General features: G+C 44.7%; 5 protein-coding genes across 5 annotated transcripts; 2 read left to right on the top strand and 3 right to left on the bottom strand.

The window, feature by feature from the left end:
• Window positions 1-236: 236 nt before the first annotated feature.
• On the bottom strand, window positions 237-1,123 carry N7537_012282 (uncharacterized protein). Its single transcript, XM_056903336.1, has 2 exons — window positions 886-1,123; window positions 237-824 (listed from the first exon to the last, which is right to left on the bottom strand). The coding sequence occupies exons 1-2, from the start codon at window positions 1,101-1,103 to the stop codon at window positions 518-520; spliced, it is 525 nt and encodes a 174-aa protein (XP_056748623.1). The 5' UTR covers window positions 1,104-1,123; the 3' UTR covers window positions 237-517.
• A 2,142-nt stretch (window positions 1,124-3,265) lies between these two features.
• Window positions 3,266-3,878, bottom strand: N7537_012281 (uncharacterized protein; the record flags this gene model as incomplete). The annotated part of the gene is made up of 2 exons (XM_056903335.1): window positions 3,266-3,628; window positions 3,678-3,878. Coding segments are annotated over 2 exons (564 nt in total), but the record flags the coding sequence as incomplete, so codon positions are not given.
• A 1,283-nt stretch (window positions 3,879-5,161) lies between these two features.
• On the bottom strand, window positions 5,162-6,414 carry N7537_012280 (uncharacterized protein; the record flags this gene model as incomplete). Its single annotated transcript, XM_056903334.1, has 3 exons — window positions 5,162-5,698; window positions 5,720-6,051; window positions 6,219-6,414. The coding sequence occupies 3 exons, from the start codon at window positions 6,412-6,414 to the stop codon at window positions 5,162-5,164; spliced, it is 1,065 nt and encodes a 354-aa protein (XP_056748621.1).
• A 658-nt stretch (window positions 6,415-7,072) lies between these two features.
• N7537_012279 (uncharacterized protein) lies at window positions 7,073-7,369 on the top strand (the record flags this gene model as incomplete). The annotated part of the gene is made up of 1 exon (XM_056903333.1): window positions 7,073-7,369. One exon carries the CDS (start codon window positions 7,073-7,075, stop codon window positions 7,367-7,369), a length of 297 nt encoding a protein of 98 aa, XP_056748620.1.
• Window positions 7,370-10,188: 2,819 nt separating this feature from the next.
• Window positions 10,189-10,607, top strand: N7537_012278 (gag-pol polyprotein; the record flags this gene model as incomplete). Its single annotated transcript, XM_056903332.1, has 2 exons — window positions 10,189-10,484; window positions 10,547-10,607. The coding sequence occupies 2 exons, from the start codon at window positions 10,189-10,191 to the stop codon at window positions 10,605-10,607; spliced, it is 357 nt and encodes a 118-aa protein (XP_056748619.1).
• Window positions 10,608-22,922: the final 12,315 nt, after the last annotated feature.

Below are 22,922 nucleotides of genomic sequence, written 5' to 3'. Positions count from 1 at the left end.
AATACTAAAGCATACGTTAAAGATATTTCACACTCATGACGTGAATGTTACGGCTGTGAAGGCTGGCCAACAACAGAATCGAGGCAAGATCAGTGCTCTTGGCATCAGTGAGCAAAGGCTTGCTCGAGGGCCAAGAGCTGAAGTGGTTGGTGACAGTGGCCACCTTGTCTCTTCAGGGGTCTCCCGGTCAAATTTCCATACGCTTATATATATATACATATCCAGGGAAGGAATAGAGGGACTAACCACCGCCCATATCGGATAATTTGACCTTGAACCCTTCGGCGTAGCAAGTAAAGGGCACCAGTGGCTACGCAACGCAAAGATATTAAGGCGCCCATTTATCTTGTTTACCATCCAGCCTCTGTACCGGAGGCGAGATCGACCGGGCTTGCACATCTTCCTCTTGTAGGAGCAATTCCTCAGGGGTCGAGTCGACATCGATAAGAGGGAAGAGTATGTTTCCCGGCTAGAAGTCTCCATGGGCAATACCATTTTCATATAGAAATGCAAGAGCCTATAAGGATTGCTTAAGGATACTCTTTGCCATCTGAAGCGGATAGCGGATCTTCATTCCTCGCCTACGAGGTTTGAACTGCGGCAGCTCCTCGACTATCGTATTGACACTCGGGCCTATAGGCTCAAGTACCAGGCACTTGTGGAGGCCATTAGGTCCGCGGTGTTCGAATTCGTCCAGCAGTCGCGTGATATATCGGGACCCTTCTTCTGGTGCGTATTCGATGATATGGCGTAATATTCGTAGCTCAGTTGTCGATTCCGAGATTTCCGATATAAGTATCTTCAGGGCGACATATCGACTGTTACTAAACGAAATAAGTAACGATGATATATAGCGTCGGCAGTAGAAATACGAAAGATAGATACTTTAGGTCATGGGCGAGCCAAACCGTTGAGTAGGAGCCCTCGCCAAGCTTCCGGATGACCTTGTACTGGTGGTTGAAGACGTCGCCGAGAACGACTGGATAATAACCACCTGGCCGATAATCCTCCACCCACTCACAAGGTAATGTAATGGTTTTGAATCTCCGTTCGTCATCTATTAAGGCCCTTGATGGCGGAGTGGGAGGAGACGAGGTGCTCATAACCGCGATGGAGATGCGTCGTTCAAAAGTTGCAGAGGGGAATGTTTTGTAAGGGATTAAGGATTGTGATACGGAAGTCCAAAGGGTGCGTCGGGATTTGAAGCCCCACTCCAAAATCAGGAACGTCAACGGTACCTCTTGGTGTGATGTCCTTAACCGTATTCGTCTCCACAGTGGGTTCTTATTCGACCCCAACTAGGAATAGCGAGATGCTCTCTCGATGTAACGGTGGCTTATAGACGGGTTCTCAGCCAGGCAGCCATGCTGTCCCAGTGAGGATTGATTTCATTGGCTTACAGAGCTAGGGCCTAGCCAATCACTATAAAGAGCCACGAGAATCCTCTTCTAGAAAAAGAATATCGAAGAAAACCTTTGCTCTCTGCTATCCTACTATTGAATTGAAAAACACCACCGCCTTTGACAGATATCTTTCTATCTCTGAATACTCTCTACATAATGCGGCTTGCATATCATAATTAAGTTTGCCCTCATTTAGACAAAGATTGTTCCAATTCCTAACAATTGCGCAGAGTCCTGCAATCTGATCTCGTTCATTTTTTTGTTGGTAAAAACCAAAAGCAATTCTCAATTCACCAGGCATTGGAAAGTTCTTTTCCAAGAAAGGCCCTTGAGCCAGCAATGATCGAGAGTATTGATGAGGAAGTCTTTGGTCGTTGCTGTGAGTTTGTATACTCTGGGGATTACTCTGCCCCGTGTCCCGTTCCGCAATCTTCTGGGAACGGTACTCCGCAGCCAGAAAATAGGGAAACCCAATGCCAGGAAGAGGCGAGCAGATGGGATTCTTCTAGCCTAAATTGGAATCTCTTCCACCCAAAGGGGCTTTTGCTTAATTATGATATCCTGCTAGCAGAACTTGGCCATACACCACGATCAGGATCTGAGAAGGACTTAAGCAATGACCCTTTCACGAGCTATGCAGCAGTGTTTCTGAGTCACGCTGAAATTCATCGTTTTGGAATCAGAACAGGGTGGCTTTCTCTTATTCTCCTATCTTTCTATCGGTTGCTACGATTGCTTGAGAATTTTACTCTAATTGAAGAACGAACGGAAGACATCGTTCAGCTATTGGTATTTGTTTTTGAGGATAGTGAGTATATGAAGGATTTGGAAGTTATGCTGCGAGACTACATGGTCTGGAATGTGGAGATTTTAATGCGGAATGCCGACTTTAAAAGATTCCTGGGGCGAAACTTGTCGTTAGAACAGACCGTCTTTCGTTCAATGTGGAAATAAAGGTGAGCTTATAAATTGAATGTGCTGCGATCTCTATACCATCTTCCGTATATGTGGAGGTCAGATTGAAACCAATGACTAATATACGCTGATGCAGTTAGTTATAGTTAGCCAATGGTTTTAGTGTCAGCCTGAAAGGCGCAGCCCCCCCCCAAAGAACCTCGCAGTTAAACTGTCCCTTTTTACGCGAAGGAGCAAATCAAATAAGTCAGTTTGATGGCTTGCCATAAGCCCTTTTAAAGAGCTTAATTCTCAAGTGAGCCTGAATAAAAGATCCCTTTAAAATTTTGTCTTCGGAATATTTGACCTTCAAGAAAATTGCAGGGCGCAAATTTTAAGAGGCGGTATAATTCAAGAGATTGTAAAATCCATAGCCCGAAATTTTCGAGCCCTGAGAATATTCTATTATCCTGAATATTGTACACCGATAATTTTCGACTCTGGCGGTGTTAACCGGACATAAGAAATTGGCGTAATGGTTATAAGGTACAAAAGCGCAATGTGGATAAGGTGCATAAGGTGCATAAGCATACCCGTCTTCTACGACATAGATATACCCATTCCCCTATCATAATATTTAAATCTTTAAGTTCAATTATCTCACATTATCTGGCCACCTCACGAAATTGTAAGAAAACCAGAATATTCCATTGATTTCGAACTAACTATAAGATGTAGAGTGATAATCTTGATCCGTTGGACGACGTTGATATCGATGAGAAAGTTGAAAATAACCTGAGGGTCCACGACTGACACGGTCTTGACCCTTATCCTCTGATTATATATTGTAGACTTCACAGTGTTCATAAACTACAATCGTTCTTAAGCTGATGAAAGAGGATTTCGTGTAAAATTACTAAGTGAGCGTCGACCTCAAATTTGGTCTTGAGTAGAAAATACATGCACATCTATCCTGCAAATGGAAAGCATTTGATAAACCCCGAAAATTCTTTTCTACACACAGGGCATGGATCTCGATCAAGCCGTTCTTCGCATGCCTCACAAATCAAATGCCCGCATGCCCGTGCATGCCAACGATCCGGCTGCTCGTAGCAAATGTTGCAGTTCAGAATGCGTATTCGAGAAAGCTCCTCTTGATGCTGGTCTTTCTGTAGGAGAAGTTTGCTCTGAAGTTCCTCTTGATGCCGCTCTTCCTGTAGGAGAAGCTTGCCCTGAAGTTCCTGGACTTGCTTTTGCAGCTTTTCAACTTCTTGATCGAGACTTTCAACTTCTTCGTCAAGTGTCTTACGCAGCTTCTTAAAACAGGTATCCTGGTCCATCATTAGCTTAGGAAATCAGAGCGTCTCGGAAAAGCCATACCAGAGTATCACGTTGTTTTCCTTTGGCCCTTTTGCGTTTGCGTGATGGTTCTATTCTACCACTCGTAGCATCGGTTGGTTCGATCAGGATCCTAAGAGATGTGCGTGGAGATCTTCTTTGGACTTGTGAATCGGTTGGCCGCCAGCTTGGGGGTAGTTCGTTATCTTCAATAATAATCGTGCTTGACGGGCTGGTTATCGTGGCTTGAAAGGAAGAGAGGTGTACCTAGATGCTAGGTAGACCAGGTAGGAGGAAAGTAGAAGTCTGACTGAGCTAGAGTTAGGGCACAAGGCTCATTATATACCCGAGAGCCAATAGTTCGAGTGGGCTACTGCTAAGAGACGATTGGACACTACTTTGCGTGATTCATCGTATATATATATATAACCCGATTGGATTGCACAAAACTGAGATAGTATACATAAAGCATTAAGTGCTGTAAAGCACTTTATTATCCTAACCGCAATAAGGAGCTATTACCAATTCGGAAACTATCCCGTGCTCGTTCTCCTCGCTCGGCGGATTTGTATAGAACCTCTCTAGTCTATATTCTTACTGGATACGGCAAATGCGATTCCATTCCAAATTGGAAGTAAACGGATACCGAGTCAATGGCTTCGTTGATTTATAGCCGGCCTATTCTTGTTTTTGAAGGCCCTATATCGAATTCGGGCATCGCTAGCGACTCTTACGGGGCCTAGAACCAAGGCCTTATAGCTAGCTTTATGGCACTCGATATCTGTCCTAGAACCATACGAGCAAGCGGCTAAGAGTAAATCTGCGACGCTAAAGGCTGTGCAATGTAACCTTAGGTGGGGGCCTGAGATGGGGCGGATAAAGCGGAGCATGTAGTATCGAGAAGACTTCGCAACAAGGGGGGTCAGCGCAATAACAGACACTTAATGGAAAGGCCTCACTAGCAGAAAGCAAGCGATCTAGATGGAATTGTAGATATCTTTGCCTCTTTTATTTTTACCGGAGATACCACTCGATCCGACTCCCTGGTCGTTCTGACCAGCGTAGGCTCTAATGCTATCTAGTCGCTCAGGGGCAGAAACACTAGGGTGATCCAGCTATCCACCGTATCGTATGACTGTGTGTTAATACTTCATTTTCTAGTGCGTCGGGCTGAAAGCAAATGTGCAGTAGTCGGTGGGGGCTAGAGTAAAAGAAAGGGGGCGGCGATGAGTGAAAGATAGAGAGGCAGAAAAATGGAAAAGTGAGAGAAAGGGAGGAAGAGCAAGTAAAGACGGGGTCTTTTATGTCGGCGGGCATTGAAGGTAGGGTTACGTGACGGCATATTAGGGGCGCTAAACCTAAAAAGGAAAAACTAACCCGATACAGTAATTCATAGGACCGCCGTTTACAGAGTACATAAAGCTGCACTTAATGCTTGTATTGAAACAGATGGCTACGGAGGATGTTGTATACAGCAAAAGGTCGATAGGCGCGAACCAAGAAATATCCCGACAGTATAGCCTCTCTCATTCGCCTCTCCTCGGTTTTCTAGACCGAGAACTGGCCTTGTTGCGTAATTTGGTTGAATAGTGGACTTGAAGGGATGACATGTTTCGACCTAGGAAGTGAGTCGTAATCTCAGACCATGATATTGCCTCTTTTTCCTTCAGCCGCACGAGTAGTGCATTCTCGTCCGACGTGTACGTGTGTTTTAATGGGGGGATAACCGCCGTGTGGGCTGGAGGCAGCATTGGGCTAGGGTCGGGTACGAAAGTAAAGAAATATGCCGGTTTCAGACTAGTATTAGACTCGACCGTGAGGATAGCACTCCCATGTAAGCCCTGGATAGCACTAGAGCGATGAGATGAAATAGGAACGGAAGATTTCGAAGGGTCGGAAAGTGGCCTGATTGAAGGTCTCCTTTTCTTCCTCTTTTGACACGGCTGTGCTGTGTCATAGGGGGTGTTCTCGTCTTGGTGGTCGCCGGTGCCTCGACCTGAGCGGAGTCGCTTCTTGCATACTGCCGCAGCGGCCCTTGTGCTTGTCCTGGCGGCTCCTTGTTTCTAGGACGTTGACGGTATAACCATAGCTATCGACGGGTAGCGCACCGGGGGTTTGGAACTTAGTGTCGTTCGAGCTCGAGAACATTTTGATGTAGAGCGAGCCGTCGGTGGAGAGGACGGCCTAGATGTGGCTGGCGTGTCTTCAATAGTGCTGGGGTCTTCAGCCCGCTCAGAAGCCTTGTTTGCCCTTGAGCATGGATTTTGACCTAGGTTAGATGTCTGACTCGGCTCCGAATCATTTTCGTAGTCCCTACTGTCTGAACTGTCTGAGGGCTCCACGGTAGATAACTTCCGCTTGGCTAATTCTTGCTGAAAACCACCCACCACAGATAGGTTGCTAGAGACACAGTTCGCTTATTCGGGTGTAGGTTCTGGTGTAGACACGGGTGCGGTCATACAGGGTATGTACGATAGTTGAGAAGTCTCCATTTCTTAGGTATTAGGAACAGTGTCTACAATATAAAAAAAGTCAGACAATAAGAGGATGATAGCCGAATTTCAATGTGTTGTGTCAGCTTACCCGGTAGATCATCTCCTCGTATATCAGGAGGAATAGGGTCTAGGTGATTTGGCCCTGTAGGATACGGGATTGTTCTCGCGGAGTGTGTCGATGGCACTGGCTCTGAGAAAGCTAGCGCGGAACTTCCACGATCCAACAGAATGTCATAGGCAGCTGGTATATCTGTTGTCACTGAGGGTCCGATATCTTTCGTCATTTCAGTCTGAGTGGGTCTATAGACATGATTGATCTCGAGGTCAAATATGTTCCACTTATGAGTTGTACCGGTTAGTGGCGGTGACTGTCCTAGGGGTACCTTACACGGTCCTGGATAGAAGCCGAACCCAGTGGAAAAAGACTGCTGGAGGTATCGTGGTATATGAGCTGGGGCGTGGTTGGGGGGCACGCTTTTTGCACTGGTAGAAAGCGGCGGGCGACTTGGGCTATGGTAGAACTCGATTTGATCAAGATCTACCCTCATTCCTAAGAAAGTGATAAGACACAGCGGAGGTAGAAACTAACAGATAATGAAGCAAGCTTGAATAAGAGTGCAGTGGTCACTGGGCTGGTGTGTCTACGTCCGTTCTGAATCATATCTAAAGAATGGGAAAAGGAGGTCAGTCATCCTTTTTAATACCTAGGCGCCGCCAGGGCATTACTAGCTGAGGAATCATACAGTATATCGCCTTGCGGATCCCACATAACCGAGAACTGCGATAGCACTGCCTCGTTGATACTATTCGCTGCTTGCGTCGGGCGATCACTTAAGAGTACTCCGGACTAATCTAGCTAACCGGCCTCGTCAAAGGGCGCCTTGGGTTCGTAGTAGCCACCGTGTAACGTTGTAGCCTCCAGGATACCTCAGCTGACAATTGATGGATTGGGAAGATATTGACAAGAAAAAAATCCCTCAATCCGAGCGGCAGCCTACAATTCGCCAATCACGCAAGCCGATCATGCAAGCCATCAATTTCATGGATGTTTGCGATGTCTCAGCTCAGCGTCAGACCTCCTTGAGGCATTTTTGCGGTTGGATAGAGAGCGGAAGCGGGTCTAGCGAGCGACTCACCGGCTATTCAATCAGGGGTCGTCTGAAAGAGCAGAGGTGGCCGTTCTGCGGTGTGCTGCGTGGCATTCGCAAACCGAAGCCTGAGACAAAGAGCGGCCAGTAGTCCTCCTACATTCCACTTCAGATGTCTAGTTATCAAGTAGACCGAGGGTGATGTCTACAACGGTTGAAATAGCGACCCTCCGTAGCGTACAGTATGAAACGAAGAATGTATTGAGCCATATAGAACTGGGAAATCAAGGGCGATCCGGGCGACTCGCAGGGCCAGACCGACGACTCCTTCAAATTTCCGCGAGTGGGGAAGCAGGCTGTGTTCGGGGCGCAGAGTTTTCAGCTGGCAGGGGCCACGTCAGCGGATCAGGGAATGATGCTGGCGAAAAATAATGGAGGGGGAAAGGGGGGAATGGGCGTGGGAAAGAAGAGAGTTGTCGTTGAGCGACGCACCGCGGATTATATAGATGGCGGATGTCGCGAGACGGGCGGTGCGAGACGGCAGATCCCGATCAGGGCTAGCGTGAGGCGCCAAACCCGTTGCGGACGGGCTAAACCCCAAGTAGACGGACGCGATGCCGGATCCGGTGGCGGCCCCACGGGCGCTAAACCCCAAGAGGGGGGGCGCCGAAAACGGCGCCGGTTCAGCAAATCGCAATTCTACGTAAGGTATATATTATATAGGTTTGTTTCGTTAGTACGTATCGCAAACGCGGATATAGAATCGAACCTTTCGCTATATATTTAGAAAATAATAATTTCGTGTGATATATTCGATGGTTTTTTCTACTCCTATATATCTATATAAGATATTATCGTAGTATCGACGTATAACCTCTTCTCTTAGCTTACTTAGAATATATATTAATCTATATATATAGAGTAATCCTTAGTCGTCCTTAGTGAGTTTTCTACCCTTCTCGACGAGTTAATTAACCGTATCTTCCTCTAATATATCTTTGATTTTCTATAAGAAGTCGTTATCCTTAACTTCTATCGTCGCGGCTAGTAGCTACTTATTATACGAAATAGTACTATTAGAGTTTTATCTTAATATAGTAGGATCCGCTATCTTAGTCCCTAATTCGTAATCTAGTCGTCTACTTAAAGCGTCGGCTTATCCGTTCTCTATCCCTTTATAGTATTCGATTTTAAAATCGTATTATATAAGGGTTTCGGCCTATCGCGCTTATCGTCTCGTTAATTTCTTCGTCGTAGTAAAGAACGTAAGATTCTTATAATCGGTCTTAACCGTTACTATATACTTTACTCCTTCTAGATATACTCTCTAGACTTAGAACGCTGATATTATAGCTAATAGTTCTTTATCGTATATATCGTAGTTGAGTTCTACTAGAACTATTTTCCTTGACTAAAATATAACTAGTCGGTACTTACCGTTAGTTCCCGGTTATATTAGTCTTACTCCTAGAGCGTAGTCTAATATATCGGTTTCTATAATAATTAGTCGGTCGTAGCTAAACGTAGCTATAATTATTCTTTTATTAAAGAGTTCCTTAAGGTTCTAGAACGATTTGTCTACTATCTTATCCTATATAAATTTCTAATCCTTCTTAGTAAGATAGTAGAGTCCTAATACGACTCCGGCGTATCTATCGATAATCTTCCGATAATAATTAGCTAGACTAAGAAATTATTATACTTCCTTTATATTTTTAGGTATCGGCTATTCTATAATACTTTTGACCTTATCTTCTTCTATCCCTAGTCCTTTAGGTATAATACGGTATCCGAGGAAAGTCGTTTCCTAAACGTAGAATTCGTATTTCTTTAGTTTAAGAGTGACTTCTGCTTCTCTTAGCTTCTATAATATAAGTCTATTATATTTAATATGATCTTCGAGTGTCTCTAAAAAGACTAAAATATCATCTAGATGTTATGGACCTGTCCGTCACCAATCAGTGGTGACCCACCAGGCACACCAATGGGCCATCAAGAGCCAACCAGGATATCTGTCAGCAGATCACGTGCAAGCTCACTGAGCAAGAGCATGATCCGCCCTGAGCGGATCCACCCCGCAGAGGATTTCCGTTACATAGGTTACTCTACGTACCAGACAACCGCTGCACGCAGAAGACGGTTGGTCAGCATCACGTGATCATGCAGGTAGTAGAAGGGTAGCAAGTAGATCGGTAGAATCCGCCAAGGCGATTCTACTATTCTACCATCTACCATTCTACACAGGAAGAACTCAGAGATATATAAGGACACTCATTCATGTATCTAGTTTAGTTCTTCGTCTTCAATTATACATTGTTACTTGTGTTTACCTTTTGGATTACTGTGACTCTTTACTTGATTATAACTTGACAACACTCACGAGCAGACCAATACCCCGGTATAGATCTACTCGGCGCTCTACCTGGCATCAGTTCCTTGATCGCTCAAAAGGACTTAGGCTACTATAAGGCCCTGCGTGGCATTAGCTCAGTTGAGACCCGATCATTGACGTTGGACCATTCGAGGAGTATTAAGGCAAGTATACCCTGAACCCATCTAACCTAACTGTGACCAGTTAGCTAGTGCGTAACACATTGAAGACCGTCTCGAATCAAGTTTCGAGTCACGACAAGCAACATGTCTCACGCCAGTGCTGGGAAGAAGCCCATTCGGGAGCAAGTCACTCCACCCGTGGAGGATCCCGACTCTGACGTCGAACGAGACAACACCATTGCGGAACAGAAGCGAAAGATCAGCGAACTCGAGCATAACCTCAAAAAGGTCATGGATCAGCTCAGCAACTTGGGTAAGCAAAGCGGCACCAAGTTTGGCGAGGTCGACGACTACCTCGAGCAGATCAAGGCTCAAGTCAACGCATCCGCACCCATCAGTACTGTCCAGGCACCACGATTGCCCAAGGCTGAGTTCTTTGAAGGAAACCGAATCAAACTTCGAGGATTCCTCACTCAGATGGACATGCACCTCGATGTGAACAGCGCCAAGATACCCAACGAAGCCGGCAAGGTGATTTTTGTGTCAACCTACTTGCGCGGTCAGGCATGGGATTGGTTCGAACCTCACATCCGTGACTATTATGGAAAGAAACCTGAAGAATGGTCGGATACCACGACAAACATCTTCAGCGAGTATCGCAACTTCCGTCGACACCTCGAAAATACGTTCGGAGACATCGACGCTGCGAGAACAGCCCAGAAAAAGTTACAACGAATCCGACAAACCGGAACCATGTCAAGCTATGCCTCTGAGTTCTTGCAAATCATCTCTTACTTGGATTGGCCAGACAGAGCATACCTTCCTTACTTCGAAGCTGGAATGAAATCCGACGTCAAGGACGAGCTAGCGCGAATGGATCAGCCAGAGGAGCTTGATCAACTCATCAAGATTGCGGTCAAAATCGACAACCGCAACAGCGAGCGAAGAAGGGAACGACACGAAATGGAACTATGGAAGCGTGGAAAGATGCACAGCTTCAACCGATTCGGTGGACGCCGCGACAGAGCGACACCACGGGACAACGATCCATATGGCCCGAAGCCAATGGAGTTGGACGCTACTCACGATGAGCAAAAGGAGCGTCGCAACAAGAATCTTTGCTTTACCTGCGGGAAACCAGGACACCGCGCGAAGGAATGCAAACAGAAGAAACCGTATGAGAAACGGCAACACATGCGGGCGACACGCGAAGCACTGCGAGCGACCCAAGAGGGAAAAGCCACCACCAGCACAGGCACCAGCGCCGAAGGAATGAGCGCCAGTTGGGAACACTGGGAGGAAATGCACCCTAACGAGCAACAGGGCGACCTGAGAGGGCAGGTCGGGACCCTCATCGACAGCCTCAGACAGAAAAGGCGAGTCGCTATGGACCTAAGAGACGAGCTCTTAGAAGATCTCATGGGTAGGCACCAAGGCCTCGACCCGGAAGAGATAACGGCGGGCAACCTGTGCATTGAAGGGTTAGCCGACGAGCCAGAACTCGATTATCCAGAAATCGATTGGGATACGGTAGAAAGTCAAGGGTGGACACAGCACGTGCCCCAGGCACTGATCCAAGACCCAGCAGGACTTAAGGCTAGGGAGGACCTCGGTCGGCGGTCGCAAGACCCACCAGGTCTGGAGACCACGGTCGCGGGAACAAAGGAGTCCCGGGACCCCAAGCATCTCACGACTAACGATGTGGGGCCCCCGGAGACACAGGACCCGATCCCCGGAGCCAATAGTGATCTAGGAACGCCAGATGCGCTTCCCGGAATAGATCAAACCATCCCAGAAACACCAACAGAAAGCCCTACGAACCATCACGATGATGAAGAAGCTAAAGAGCTTAGGGGACATCTCGAAGGAAAGATGTGGCCCAGCAGACTGGACCAGCACCTCATTGACGCAATTGAGGAAGGCGACGACCCAGCAGGATGCCCTTGCGAAAATTCCACTTGCGCGTGCAAAGGATATGCGCGACACCCAGGACATGGCAAGATGGCCAGTGTCATGTGCTACGACGAAACGTGCATCATTCATGGGTCAGCAAAGTTAGATTACGGCATCGAACCGAAACCACTACGGTGGATGAAGAAGCCACAATGGACGAAGGGATACCAAGGAATTTGGTACAATGGGCGCCAGATGTACGACCACGAGGGTCGACCAACAACACATCTAGCGGCAACAACGTCAGGAACACACATTAAGTTGTACGCGATCCTACCTATGGGGAAGGCATGGACTCTCATCGACTCGGGAGCCACCAACAACTTCATGAACCCAAGGTTTAAGGAAGATCGACAAGTTGCGACCGAACCCCTACCACACGTGATACCAGTCGCAGGACTCGACGGAGAAGTACTCTCAGGAGGAGTCAGCGAGGAAACCATCACACTGCCTATGTCTGTCTACGGACACCCAGAATTGATACGGTTCAATATCTTGGAAACGGGAGACTACGACATTGTTTTAGGCATTCCATGGCTTAAGAAGCATAACCCGAGCATCGATTGGCAATCGGGATACATCTCATTCGACAGATGTACATGTGCGGAAACATACGACGAATACGAAATGCGTCGACAGAAGTCTGCCCAACGAAACGAGCGCAGCAAACAGTCCCGAAGCAAGAGGACTAGAGTGTCAGTCACGGGCGTCGCCCCAGACACTACGGAACAATCACCAGACATGTCCGACCAAGAATTGAAGGACTATGTGATGATCAAACATGAGAAGCTGTACGCAACCAGCGATGAACCCAGGATTCCGGAGGAATACCAGGAGTTTACGGATGTTTTTACGGCACCGGCCGATGGAGTGTTACCGAAACATGGATCCTTTGATCACGAGATCAACACTATGGAAGGCACTGAACCAACTTTCATGCCTATCTATCAGTTGTCACAGAAGGAGTCCGACACACTCAAGGAATACATCCAGGAGAACCTACGAAAAGGATACATCCGAGTCTCGAAGTCAGCGGCTGGATATCCTATCATCTTCGTACCAAAGAAGGACGGGAGTCTTCGACTTTGTGTGGATTACCGACATTTAAATTCGATTACCATCAAAGATCGACACCCACTACCTTTGATCAACGAAATGCAAGACAGGATTGGACATGCCAAGTACTTTTCGAAGTATGACATTACCAATGCCTACCATCGCATCAGGATCAAGCCAGGCCATGAATGGAAAACGGCATTCAGAACCAAGTTCGGACATTACGAATATAAGGTTATGCCTTTCGGCCTCACCAACGCACCAGCAACATTCCAACGCTTCATCTTCAAAGCGATTGAGGAATATTTGGACATCTTCGTTGTCGCATATCTGGACGACATCTTGGTCTTCTCAGAGACACTCGAAGATCACATCAAACACAACAGACTTGTGTTGCAGAAGCTGAGAGAAGCAGAAGTCACTCTCAAACTGAAGAAATGCGAATTCCACGTTCAGGAAACGACTTTCCTCGGATACCGCATTACCCCTGAAGGACTAGGGATGGAAGAAGACAAGGTCAAAAGCATTATGGAATGGCCGACACCCAAAAATGTGAAGGAAGTACAACAATTTCTTGGTCTAGCCAATTATTATCGGAAGATCATCGATGGATACGCCGGAGTCGCATCAGGACTCTACCATCTCACCAAGAAAGATCAGAAATTCATATGGGATGAGGCAGCAGACAAATCGTTCCAGGACCTCAAGAAACTCTTCAACAAAGGAACAATCGTGGCTACGTTTAGCTACGACCGACCAATCATCATGGAAACCGATGCATCAGACTATGCTCTGGGAGCAAGACTGACGCAACCGGGAACTGACGGCAAGCACCGACCAGTTGCATTTTGGTCAAGGAAAATGGTTCCAGCAGAACTCAACTACGATGTGCACGACAAGGAATTATTGGCTATAGTGTCAGCATTCCAAGTCTGGAGAGCATATCTAGAAGGAGCAAAGTATACGGTGACGGTCAAGACCGATCACAAGAATCTCACATTCTTCACCACGACGAAGAAGTTGACGAGACGACAAGCGCGATGGGCCGAAACCCTTGCACAATACGATTTTAAAATCGAACACTGCAAAGGAACAGAAAACGGACAAGCCGACGCTTTAAGCAGACGACCAGATTACGAATTAGGAACCAAGGCAGCGGATCCTGCTGTATTGAGACAAAACTCTGATGGTACTATTTCGTACAACAAACAGTTACTGGCCGCAACGATAGAAGTCAAGGATGACGACTTCTTGCAGAAAATCAAAGACGCATTGGAGGAAGATACGATCAATCAACTCGTTGAGAAGGGTGGAAAACTCACCAAGGACGACCAAGGATTGCTCCATATGCATGGATTGATATATGTTCCAAACAAGCTGAGAGAAGAGGTCATACGTCGACACCACGATGACATCTCACATGGACATATGGGAGTGGAAAAAACCATCGAACACATCACGCGAAATTATTATTTTCCGAACATGTGGCGAAAGGTTCGATTCTACATCCGCGTTTGCGACACGTGCCAACGAAACAAACCTGCACGACACGCACCTTACGGAGAATTACAGTTATCTGAAACACCAACCCAGCCATGGGAATGGATCACGATGGACTTCATCACGAAGTTACCAGTTTCAGATGGACACGACATGATTATGGTTATAGTCGATAGGCTCACCAAGTACGCCTACATGATTCCGACTACAGAAACCATTGATGCTGATCAAATGGCGAACATTGTGCTTCGACATGTGGTTGCGAACCACGGAATGCCGAGCAAGATCACATCAGACAGAGACAAGTTGTTCACATCGAACATGTGGAAGTCTTTTGCGGACCAGATGGGTATTGAGCTTAGACTCTCTACCGCATACCACCCGCAAACCAACGGTCAGACAGAAAGAGTGAATCAGACAGTGAAACAGTACCTGCGACACTACGTGAACTACCAGCAAGACAACTGGGCAGGACTGCTACCAACAGCACAGCTGGCATACAACAATGCAGCACACTCTACGACCAACGAAACACCATTCTTTGCGAATTATGGATATAATCCAATGGTGTTTGGAGAACCAATCAACAAGACAGCCGTGGCAGAATCAGCGAGACTGAAGGCCAGCGGACTGAGAAAATTGCACACGCAACTAGCCAGAGACATTGACTTTGTCAATCTGCGCATGAAGAAATATTACGACAACCACCATGGAGAGGGACCTGACCTTGAGGAGGGAGAAAAGGTTTACCTATTGCGACGCAACATCAAAACCAAGCGACCCAGCAACAAATTGGACCACCTACGACTAGGACCGTTCAAGATTGAGGAAAAATTGGGACCAGTAAATTATCGCTTGAAGCTACCCGAAAGCATGCAAAAACTCCATGCAGTGTTTCATATCTCGTTACTCGAACCAGCACCAGACAACGCCGAAATTGCAACCAATGTGGAAATCGAGGAAACCGAAGACGAATATGAAGTCGAACGAATCCTGTCGGACAGATGGTACAACAGTCAGCAACAACTCTTAGTTCAGTGGAAAGGGTATCCTACCTCAGAAAACACATGGGAACCTATCCAGAACCTGAGGGGCTGCCACCAGCTCGTTCAACAGTATTACCAACAGGCGAAAAGGACCCCTGCGCAACGGAAAGCGAGGAGGGCACGAAACCGGATTCATCCCAGAAAGAAACAGGGAGATCAGCAATCTCCGCCAACATCTGATCAAAGTTCGGATGATCGGCAGTAGCAGCAAGCTGCTCGAGGTCGAGAGCAGAAGGGAAAGCCTGCTCTGGGGATGTTTGCTTTTCATCGAGAATTTGAAGGAGTTCAGCATCATGTTCCGACATTTTGAAACCCTTTTGTTTTAGGAAGGACATTTGTTTACGCAACCGACGTTGCCTAGACATTGCTTCCTGGTATTGTTTTTGTTTATTCAACAATTTTTGATGCAGCTCTGCGAGATGAGCTTGCAGTTCGCTTAACTCGGGTTCCAACAAATCGAGTTCACTTTCATTCGTTTCAAGATCCGAAGAAAGTTTGGTTTCGGCACGACGCAACAAATCCCATTCCCGACCAGTGTGAAAGTCACGCTTACATGAGCGACCCGCGCGAGTGCACGAGGCACATTTCGAATATTGACGAGAACGGTCCATCAGACAAGCAACACCTGCCGATTTACAATGATCGCAAGAGATGGAGGTGGTGAAACTGTTGTCCTCAATATAAGTCGCCTGACGATGATGAGCGTCAGAAGAATCGGAGGGAAGTTTGGGAGTGAGCAAAGAAACAGAGTCAGCCTTTCGTTTAGGCATGACGAGGAAGCATTATTTTGAGGAAAAGAAATCCATCACCTACCTGAGGGGGGACACCGCAGCTTTATGAGTCTCGGGGACGAAACTCCTAGGAAGAGGGGAGGTGATGTTATGGACCTGTCCGTCACCAATCAGTGGTGACCCACCAGGCACACCAATGGGCCATCAAGAGCCAACCAGGATATCTGTCAGCAGATCACGTGCAAGCTCACTGAGCAAGAGCATGATCCGCCCTGAGCGGATCCACCCCGCAGAGGATTTCCGTTACATAGGTTACTCTACGTACCAGACAACCGCTGCACGCAGAAGACGGTTGGTCAGCATCACGTGATCATGCAGGTAGTAGAAGGGTAGCAAGTAGATCGGTAGAATCCGCCAAGGCGATTCTACTATTCTACCATCTACCATTCTACACAGGAAGAACTCAGAGATATATAAGGACACTCATTCATGTATCTAGTTTAGTTCTTCGTCTTCAATTATACATTGTTACTTGTGTTTACCTTTTGGATTACTGTGACTCTTTACTTGATTATAACTTGACAACACTCACGAGCAGACCAATACCCCGGTATAGATCTACTCGGCGCTCTACCTGGCATCAGTTCCTTGATCGCTCAAAAGGACTTAGGCTACTATAAGGCCCTGCGTGGCATTAGCTCAGTTGAGACCCGATCATTGACGTTGGACCATTCGAGGAGTATTAAGGCAAGTATACCCTGAACCCATCTAACCTAACTGTGACCAGTTAGCTAGTGCGTAACACTAGATATACGATAACGAAGATATCTAAATATTCCTTAATCGCTTTAAAGATAAAGCGTTAGAATATTACTAGTATGTTAGTAAGGCCGAAAGGCATAACCTTATATTTATAATGTCCGAACTTATGTTACGGACCTATCCGTCACCAATCAGTGGTGACCCACAGGCACACCAATGGGCCATCGAGAGCCAACAGATCGAGATCACGTGCGACGTATCTGGCAGAAAAGGGTTTGGCCAGAAGGTAGCCATTACCGGCCCTTGCGGGGCAAATGGCAATTCTACCTCATAACAATATCAATCACCCGTGACCGCCTAGAACACGTGACCGTGACTCCAGGACCTACTCCCAGGGAGTATATCCGGGGAGTCACCAGTGACTCCAGTAGTGACTCCAAGGGAGTCACTCAGGGAGTAGGAAACGAAGGATATATAAGGACACTCCCTCATGTACTTAGTTTAGTTCTTCGTCTTCAATCATACATTGTTACTTGTGTTTACCTTTTGGATTACTGTGACTCTCTACTTGATTATAACTTGACAATACTCACGAGCAGACCAATACTCCGGTATAGATCTACTCGGCGCTCTACCTGGCATCAGTTCCTTGATCGCTCAAAAGGACTTAGGCTACAGTAAGGCCCTGCGCGGCAATAGCTCAGTTGCGACCCGATCATTGACGTTGGACTATTCGAGGAGTATTAAGGCAAGTATACCCTGAACCCATCTAACCTAACTGTGACCAGTTAGCTAGTGCGTAACAACTTAGTTCTAAATACCGTTTTCTATTTATGGCCTAGCTTAATCCTAATACGATAGTAGGTATTAGTAATATCATACTTCGAAAAGTACTTAGTATATCTAATCCTATCTTATATCTTATTAATTAAAGGTAGTAGGTATCGATCTTTGATAGTAATCGAATTTAACTATCGGTAATCTATATAAAGTCGAAGACTCCCGTCCTTCTTTAGTATAAAGATAATAGGGTATCTAGCCTCTAACTTCGAGACTTAGATATATCCCTTTAGTAGATTTTCTTTAATATATTCCTTAAGTATATCGGACTCCTTTTATAATAGCTAATAGATAGGTATAAAAGTTAGTTTAGTACCTTCTATCGTATTAATCTCGTGATCAAAAGGTCTATACTTCGGTAATACTCTATTAGCTAGTACCGTGAAAATATCCGTAAACTCCTAGTATTCCCTCGGAATCCTAGGTATATCGCTAGTTATATATAGCTTCTTATATTTGATTATTATATAGTCCTTTAACTCTTAGTCGGATATATCTAGTGATTATTCTATAGTATCTAGGGCGATACCTATAACTAATACTCTAGTCCTCTTACTTTAGGACTATTTACTACGCTCGTTTCGTTAGGTAGATTTCTATCGACGTATCTCGTACTCGTCGTATATCTCTATATATATATACCTATCAAAAGAGATATATCCCGACTACTAATCGATGCTCGGGTTATACTTCTTAAGCTATAGAATACCTAAAATAATATCGTAGTCTCCCGTCTCTAAGATATTAAACCGTATCAATTCTAGATACCCGTAGATAGATATAGGCAATATAATAGTTTCCTCGCTAACTCCTCCTAAAAGTACTTCTCCGTCGAGTCCTACGACTAGTATCACGTATAGTAAGGGCTCGGTCGTAACTTATCGATCTTCCTTAAACCTTAGGTTCATAAAGTTATTAATAGCTCCCGAGTTGATAAGAGTCTATACCTTCCCTATAGGTAGGATTATATATAACTTAATATATATTCCTAACGTTGTTACCGCTAGATATATTATTAGTCGACCCTCGTGGTCGTATATCTAGCGCCTATTATACTAAATTCCTTAGTATCCTTTCGTCTATTATAGCTTCTTTATCTACTATAGTGGTTTTAGTTCGATACTGTAATCTAACTTTGCTAACCTATAAATAGTATACGTTTCGTCGTAGTATATAACACTAGCTATCTTACTATATCCTAGGTATCGCGTATATCCTTTATACGCGTAAGTAGAATTTTCGTAAGGGCATCCTACTAGGTCGTCGCCTTCCTTAATTACGTTAATAAGGTATTAGTCTAGTCTACTAGGCTATATCTTTTCTTCGAGATATCCTATAAGCTCTTTAGCTTCTTTATTATCGTAATAGTTCATAGGGCTTTCTATTAGTATCTCTAAGATAGTTTGATTTATTCCGGGAAGCGTATCGGGCGTTCCTAGATTACTATTAGCTTTAGGAATCGGGTTCTACGTCTCCGTAGGCCCTATATTATTAGTCGTAAGATACTTAGGGTCCTAGGACCTTTCTATTCCCGTGACCGTGGTCTCTAGTCCTAGCGGGTCTTACGACCGCTAACTAAGGTCCTCCCTAGCCGTAAGTCCTATCGGGTCCTAGATTAGTGCCTAGGGTACGTACTATATCTACCCTTGACTTTCTACCGTATCCTAATCGATTTCTAGATAATCGAGTTCTAGCTCGTCGGCTAACCCTTTAATATATAGGTTGCCCGCCGTTATCTCTTCTAGGCTTAGGTTAGTCTATCTTACTAAGAGATCTTCTAAGAATTCGTCTCTTAGGTCTATAGCGACTCGCCTTTTCTATTTAAGGCTATTAATAAGGGTCCCGACCTACCCTCCTAGGTCGCCCTATTACTCGTTAGGGTATATTCCCTCCTAGTATTCCTAACTAGCGCTTATTCCTTCGGCGCTAGTACCTATGCTAGTAGTGGCTTTTCCCTCTTAGGTTGCTCGTAGTACTTCGCGTATCGCCTATATATATTACCGTTTCTCGTATAGTTTCTTCTATTTATATTCCCTCGCGCGGTATCCTAGTTTCCCGTAGGTAAAGTAAAGATTCTTCTATCGACGCTCGTCTTATTCTTTATATATCGCGTCGAGGTCTATTAGTATTAGGCTGTATAGGTCTATATATCTCGCCGGTCGGGGCGTAGACTGCCTAGGTCGCCTATCGTTCTAGCGATACTAAATAGGTAGTCGCTATCCGCCTATCCTCTACTATCTTATTTCGCGACGTTATATCTTACGATTATAGATTCGATTATCGATTTTAACTACGATACCGATAATCTTATCTAGCGTATCTAGTCGATTATCGCGTGCTAGTTCGTCTTTAACGTATTCTTTTAGTCCGTCTTCGAAGACTAAAACGAAGTAGTCCTTATCCTAGCTTAAGTATAAGATGATTTATTAAAATTTAGCGGTATATACGCTAACCGAGGTAGTCTATCGTAGGCGTCGAAGGCGTCGTTTAGCCGTTCGTTTCGTATCGATATTACCGAACGTAAGTTTAATTCGTTCCTTAAACTTATCGTAGCTATTAAATACTTCCTAGGTAAAGTCGCTCTAGACTTTTTAGTCGGTTTCTTCTTAAAACTCGCGTAGGAATAGTTCGAACTAATCGAAGGCTAGTCCTCGGAGGAAGGTCGATATATAGATAATCTTATCGGCTTCTATAGGTAGCTTAGATCGGTTAACCTATTAGTTCGTATCTAGTTAAGTAAGGAACGATCGAAGCTTAGATCGTATTCTATTAAAGAACTTAGATTGCGGAATCTTAACTATAGAGACCGGACGTTAGTTCTCTAGGGTCAAGATTTGCTCCTATAGTTACTAGATTATCTTAGCTATCTACTAAGGGCTAGGCGCGTTACTTCGTATAGAAGTACCGCTACCGGTAGTCGAGTCGTTAACTATATTATCTTATTATGACTCGAAACTTGATTCGAGACGGTCTTTAATATATTACGTACTAGCTAACTAGTCATAGCTAGGTTAGATAGGTTCAGGGTATACTTGCCTTAATACTCCTCGAATAGTCTAACGTCAATAATCGGGTCTTAACTGAGCTAATACCGCGCAGGGCCTTATAGTAGCCTAAGTCCTTTTGAGCGATTAAGGAACTAATACTAGGTAGAGCGCTAAGTAGATCGATACCGGGGTATTAGTCTGCTCGTGAGTGTTGTCAAGTTATAATCAAGTAAAGAGTCATAGTAATCTAAAAGGTAAACATAAGTAACAATATATGATTGAAGACGAAGAACTAAACTAGATATATGAATGAGTGTCCTTATATATCCCTAAGTTCTTCCTATATAGAATAGTAGATAGTAGAATAGTAGAATCGCCTTGGCGGATTCTACTGATCTACTTACTACCCTTCTACTACCTATATAATCACGTGATACTGAGCAGCGGTTGTCTAGTACGTAGAGCAACCTATGTATCGGAAATCCTCTGCGGGGTGGATCCGCTCAGGGCAGATCATGCTCTTGCTCAGTGAGCTTGCACGTGATCTGCTGACAGATCTTGCTGGTTGGCTCTCGATGGCCCATTGGTGTGCCTAGTGGATCACCACTGATTGGTGACGGGCAGGTCCGTAACAAAGGGTTCCCCGCGGGAACGAGACCCCGCTCCACGTGTCACATTTCCTCCCGCTATCAATATGGGGAGACTGTATATAAATTGGACCATATGGAGGAAGCCTGACGGCTCTCTAAGAAACAGTCTTTGACTTTTGGGAACCACCTATCTTGTTACCTTCTCCTACCTGATTGACAGGCACCTACCCTGACTTGTAGAGTATCTCTTAACAATTAGCCTCGATAGGTCGAAGTATTAGAGGAGAGGCGCTAACTAAAAGGCGGCGATTAGGCGGCGAAAGACTACCTTCTCGCTAAGTATTAGGTTAATCTAGCCTAGCTTTCGCCTATTTTTACTATTTTTTAATAAGGCTATAAGCGGTAATATAATTTAGGAGTAATCCCTAATAAACCTACGATAGAAATTATAAAATCCTAGGAATACCTAGATATCCTAGTAGGACTTAGGAATCTCCTATAAAGCGATATCGGTAATCTAGCGAGGGTCTATCGAAACGCCTTTTAGGGATATAATAAACCCTAAGAAGTCGACTTAGTCTTAGTAGAAGGCGTACTTATTAGGCTTAGTATAAAGGCCTACTTTCTATAGTCGTTTTATTATCTAGTAGAGGTAATTCGTATATAATTCCTAGTCTAGGGAGAATATAAGGATATTATCGAGGTACGCTACCGAAAAGATATCGAGAATATTATAAAGCTGTTAGCATAATAGTATTATATAATATATATATAGGATATATATTATGGTATATATATGTTATTATGATGGGAAAGGAGCCTATATATATTTTACCGGTACTATCTAAGTGATCCTTAGATATATGATATATGGTAAACTATATTATGACTCACTATCATCTGCCATATATAGTGAGGTCATATTATGATATTTGCCATATATAGTGAAGTCATATTATAACATTATGAGATATTACATTATCTCATAATTGCCTCCTAACTAGCTATATAAGGAATCGAAATTCCTTGCTTAGCTAGTATGTTATAATAACATAAGCATAACAACAATCAACTTGACTTCTACCTCTTATATTAATTCCTATTCTAGCTAAGTATAACCCTTTATATCTTATATAATATAATTATATAAGCTATAAAGATTACCTAATACCACTTCCCTACTAAAATATTATAACCTAATTATAGGCTATAATATTATATCTGCTAAAGTGCCAACAGATATATTTCCTATATTCTTCTAGCGAATCGGAGAAGATTAGGATATCGTCGAGGTAAACCATAACGTTACAGCCTAGTAAGGGCCGTAGGGTATTATTCACTATCGATTAGAAGGTCGCGGGAGTATTATATAGCCTAAATAGTATCGCGAGCTATTCGTATTTGCCCTAGATAGTATTAAACGCGGTCTTTTTAATAGATCCCTCCCCTATACGGATCTACTAATATCCGGCTATAAGGTCGATTTTTAATAGGACCCGCGCGTTTCCGATAATATCTAGAAGTTCCTAAATCTATAGGAGTAGGTAGCCGTTCTTCTCTATTATATCGTTTAAGGCTCGGTAGTTAATATATATCCTCTATTTCCCCTATAGTTTCCGTACGAATACTACCGGAAAGCCCTACGTACTACTAGATTAGCGGATTAGGCCCTTCCGGATTAGCTCCTTAACTTATTTAGCTTGCTTATCAAGCTTCTCGGCGGAGAGTCCGTACGTATTGATATTA

Source organism: Penicillium hordei, assembly GCF_028827395.1.
Source record: "Penicillium hordei strain IBT 12815 chromosome Unknown utg000006l_segment0_segment0, whole genome shotgun sequence".
Taxonomy (NCBI): domain Eukaryota; kingdom Fungi; phylum Ascomycota; class Eurotiomycetes; order Eurotiales; family Aspergillaceae; genus Penicillium; species Penicillium hordei.
Note: the sequence above shows the minus strand (reverse complement) of the source record. Positions and strands in the feature narration are given on the sequence as shown.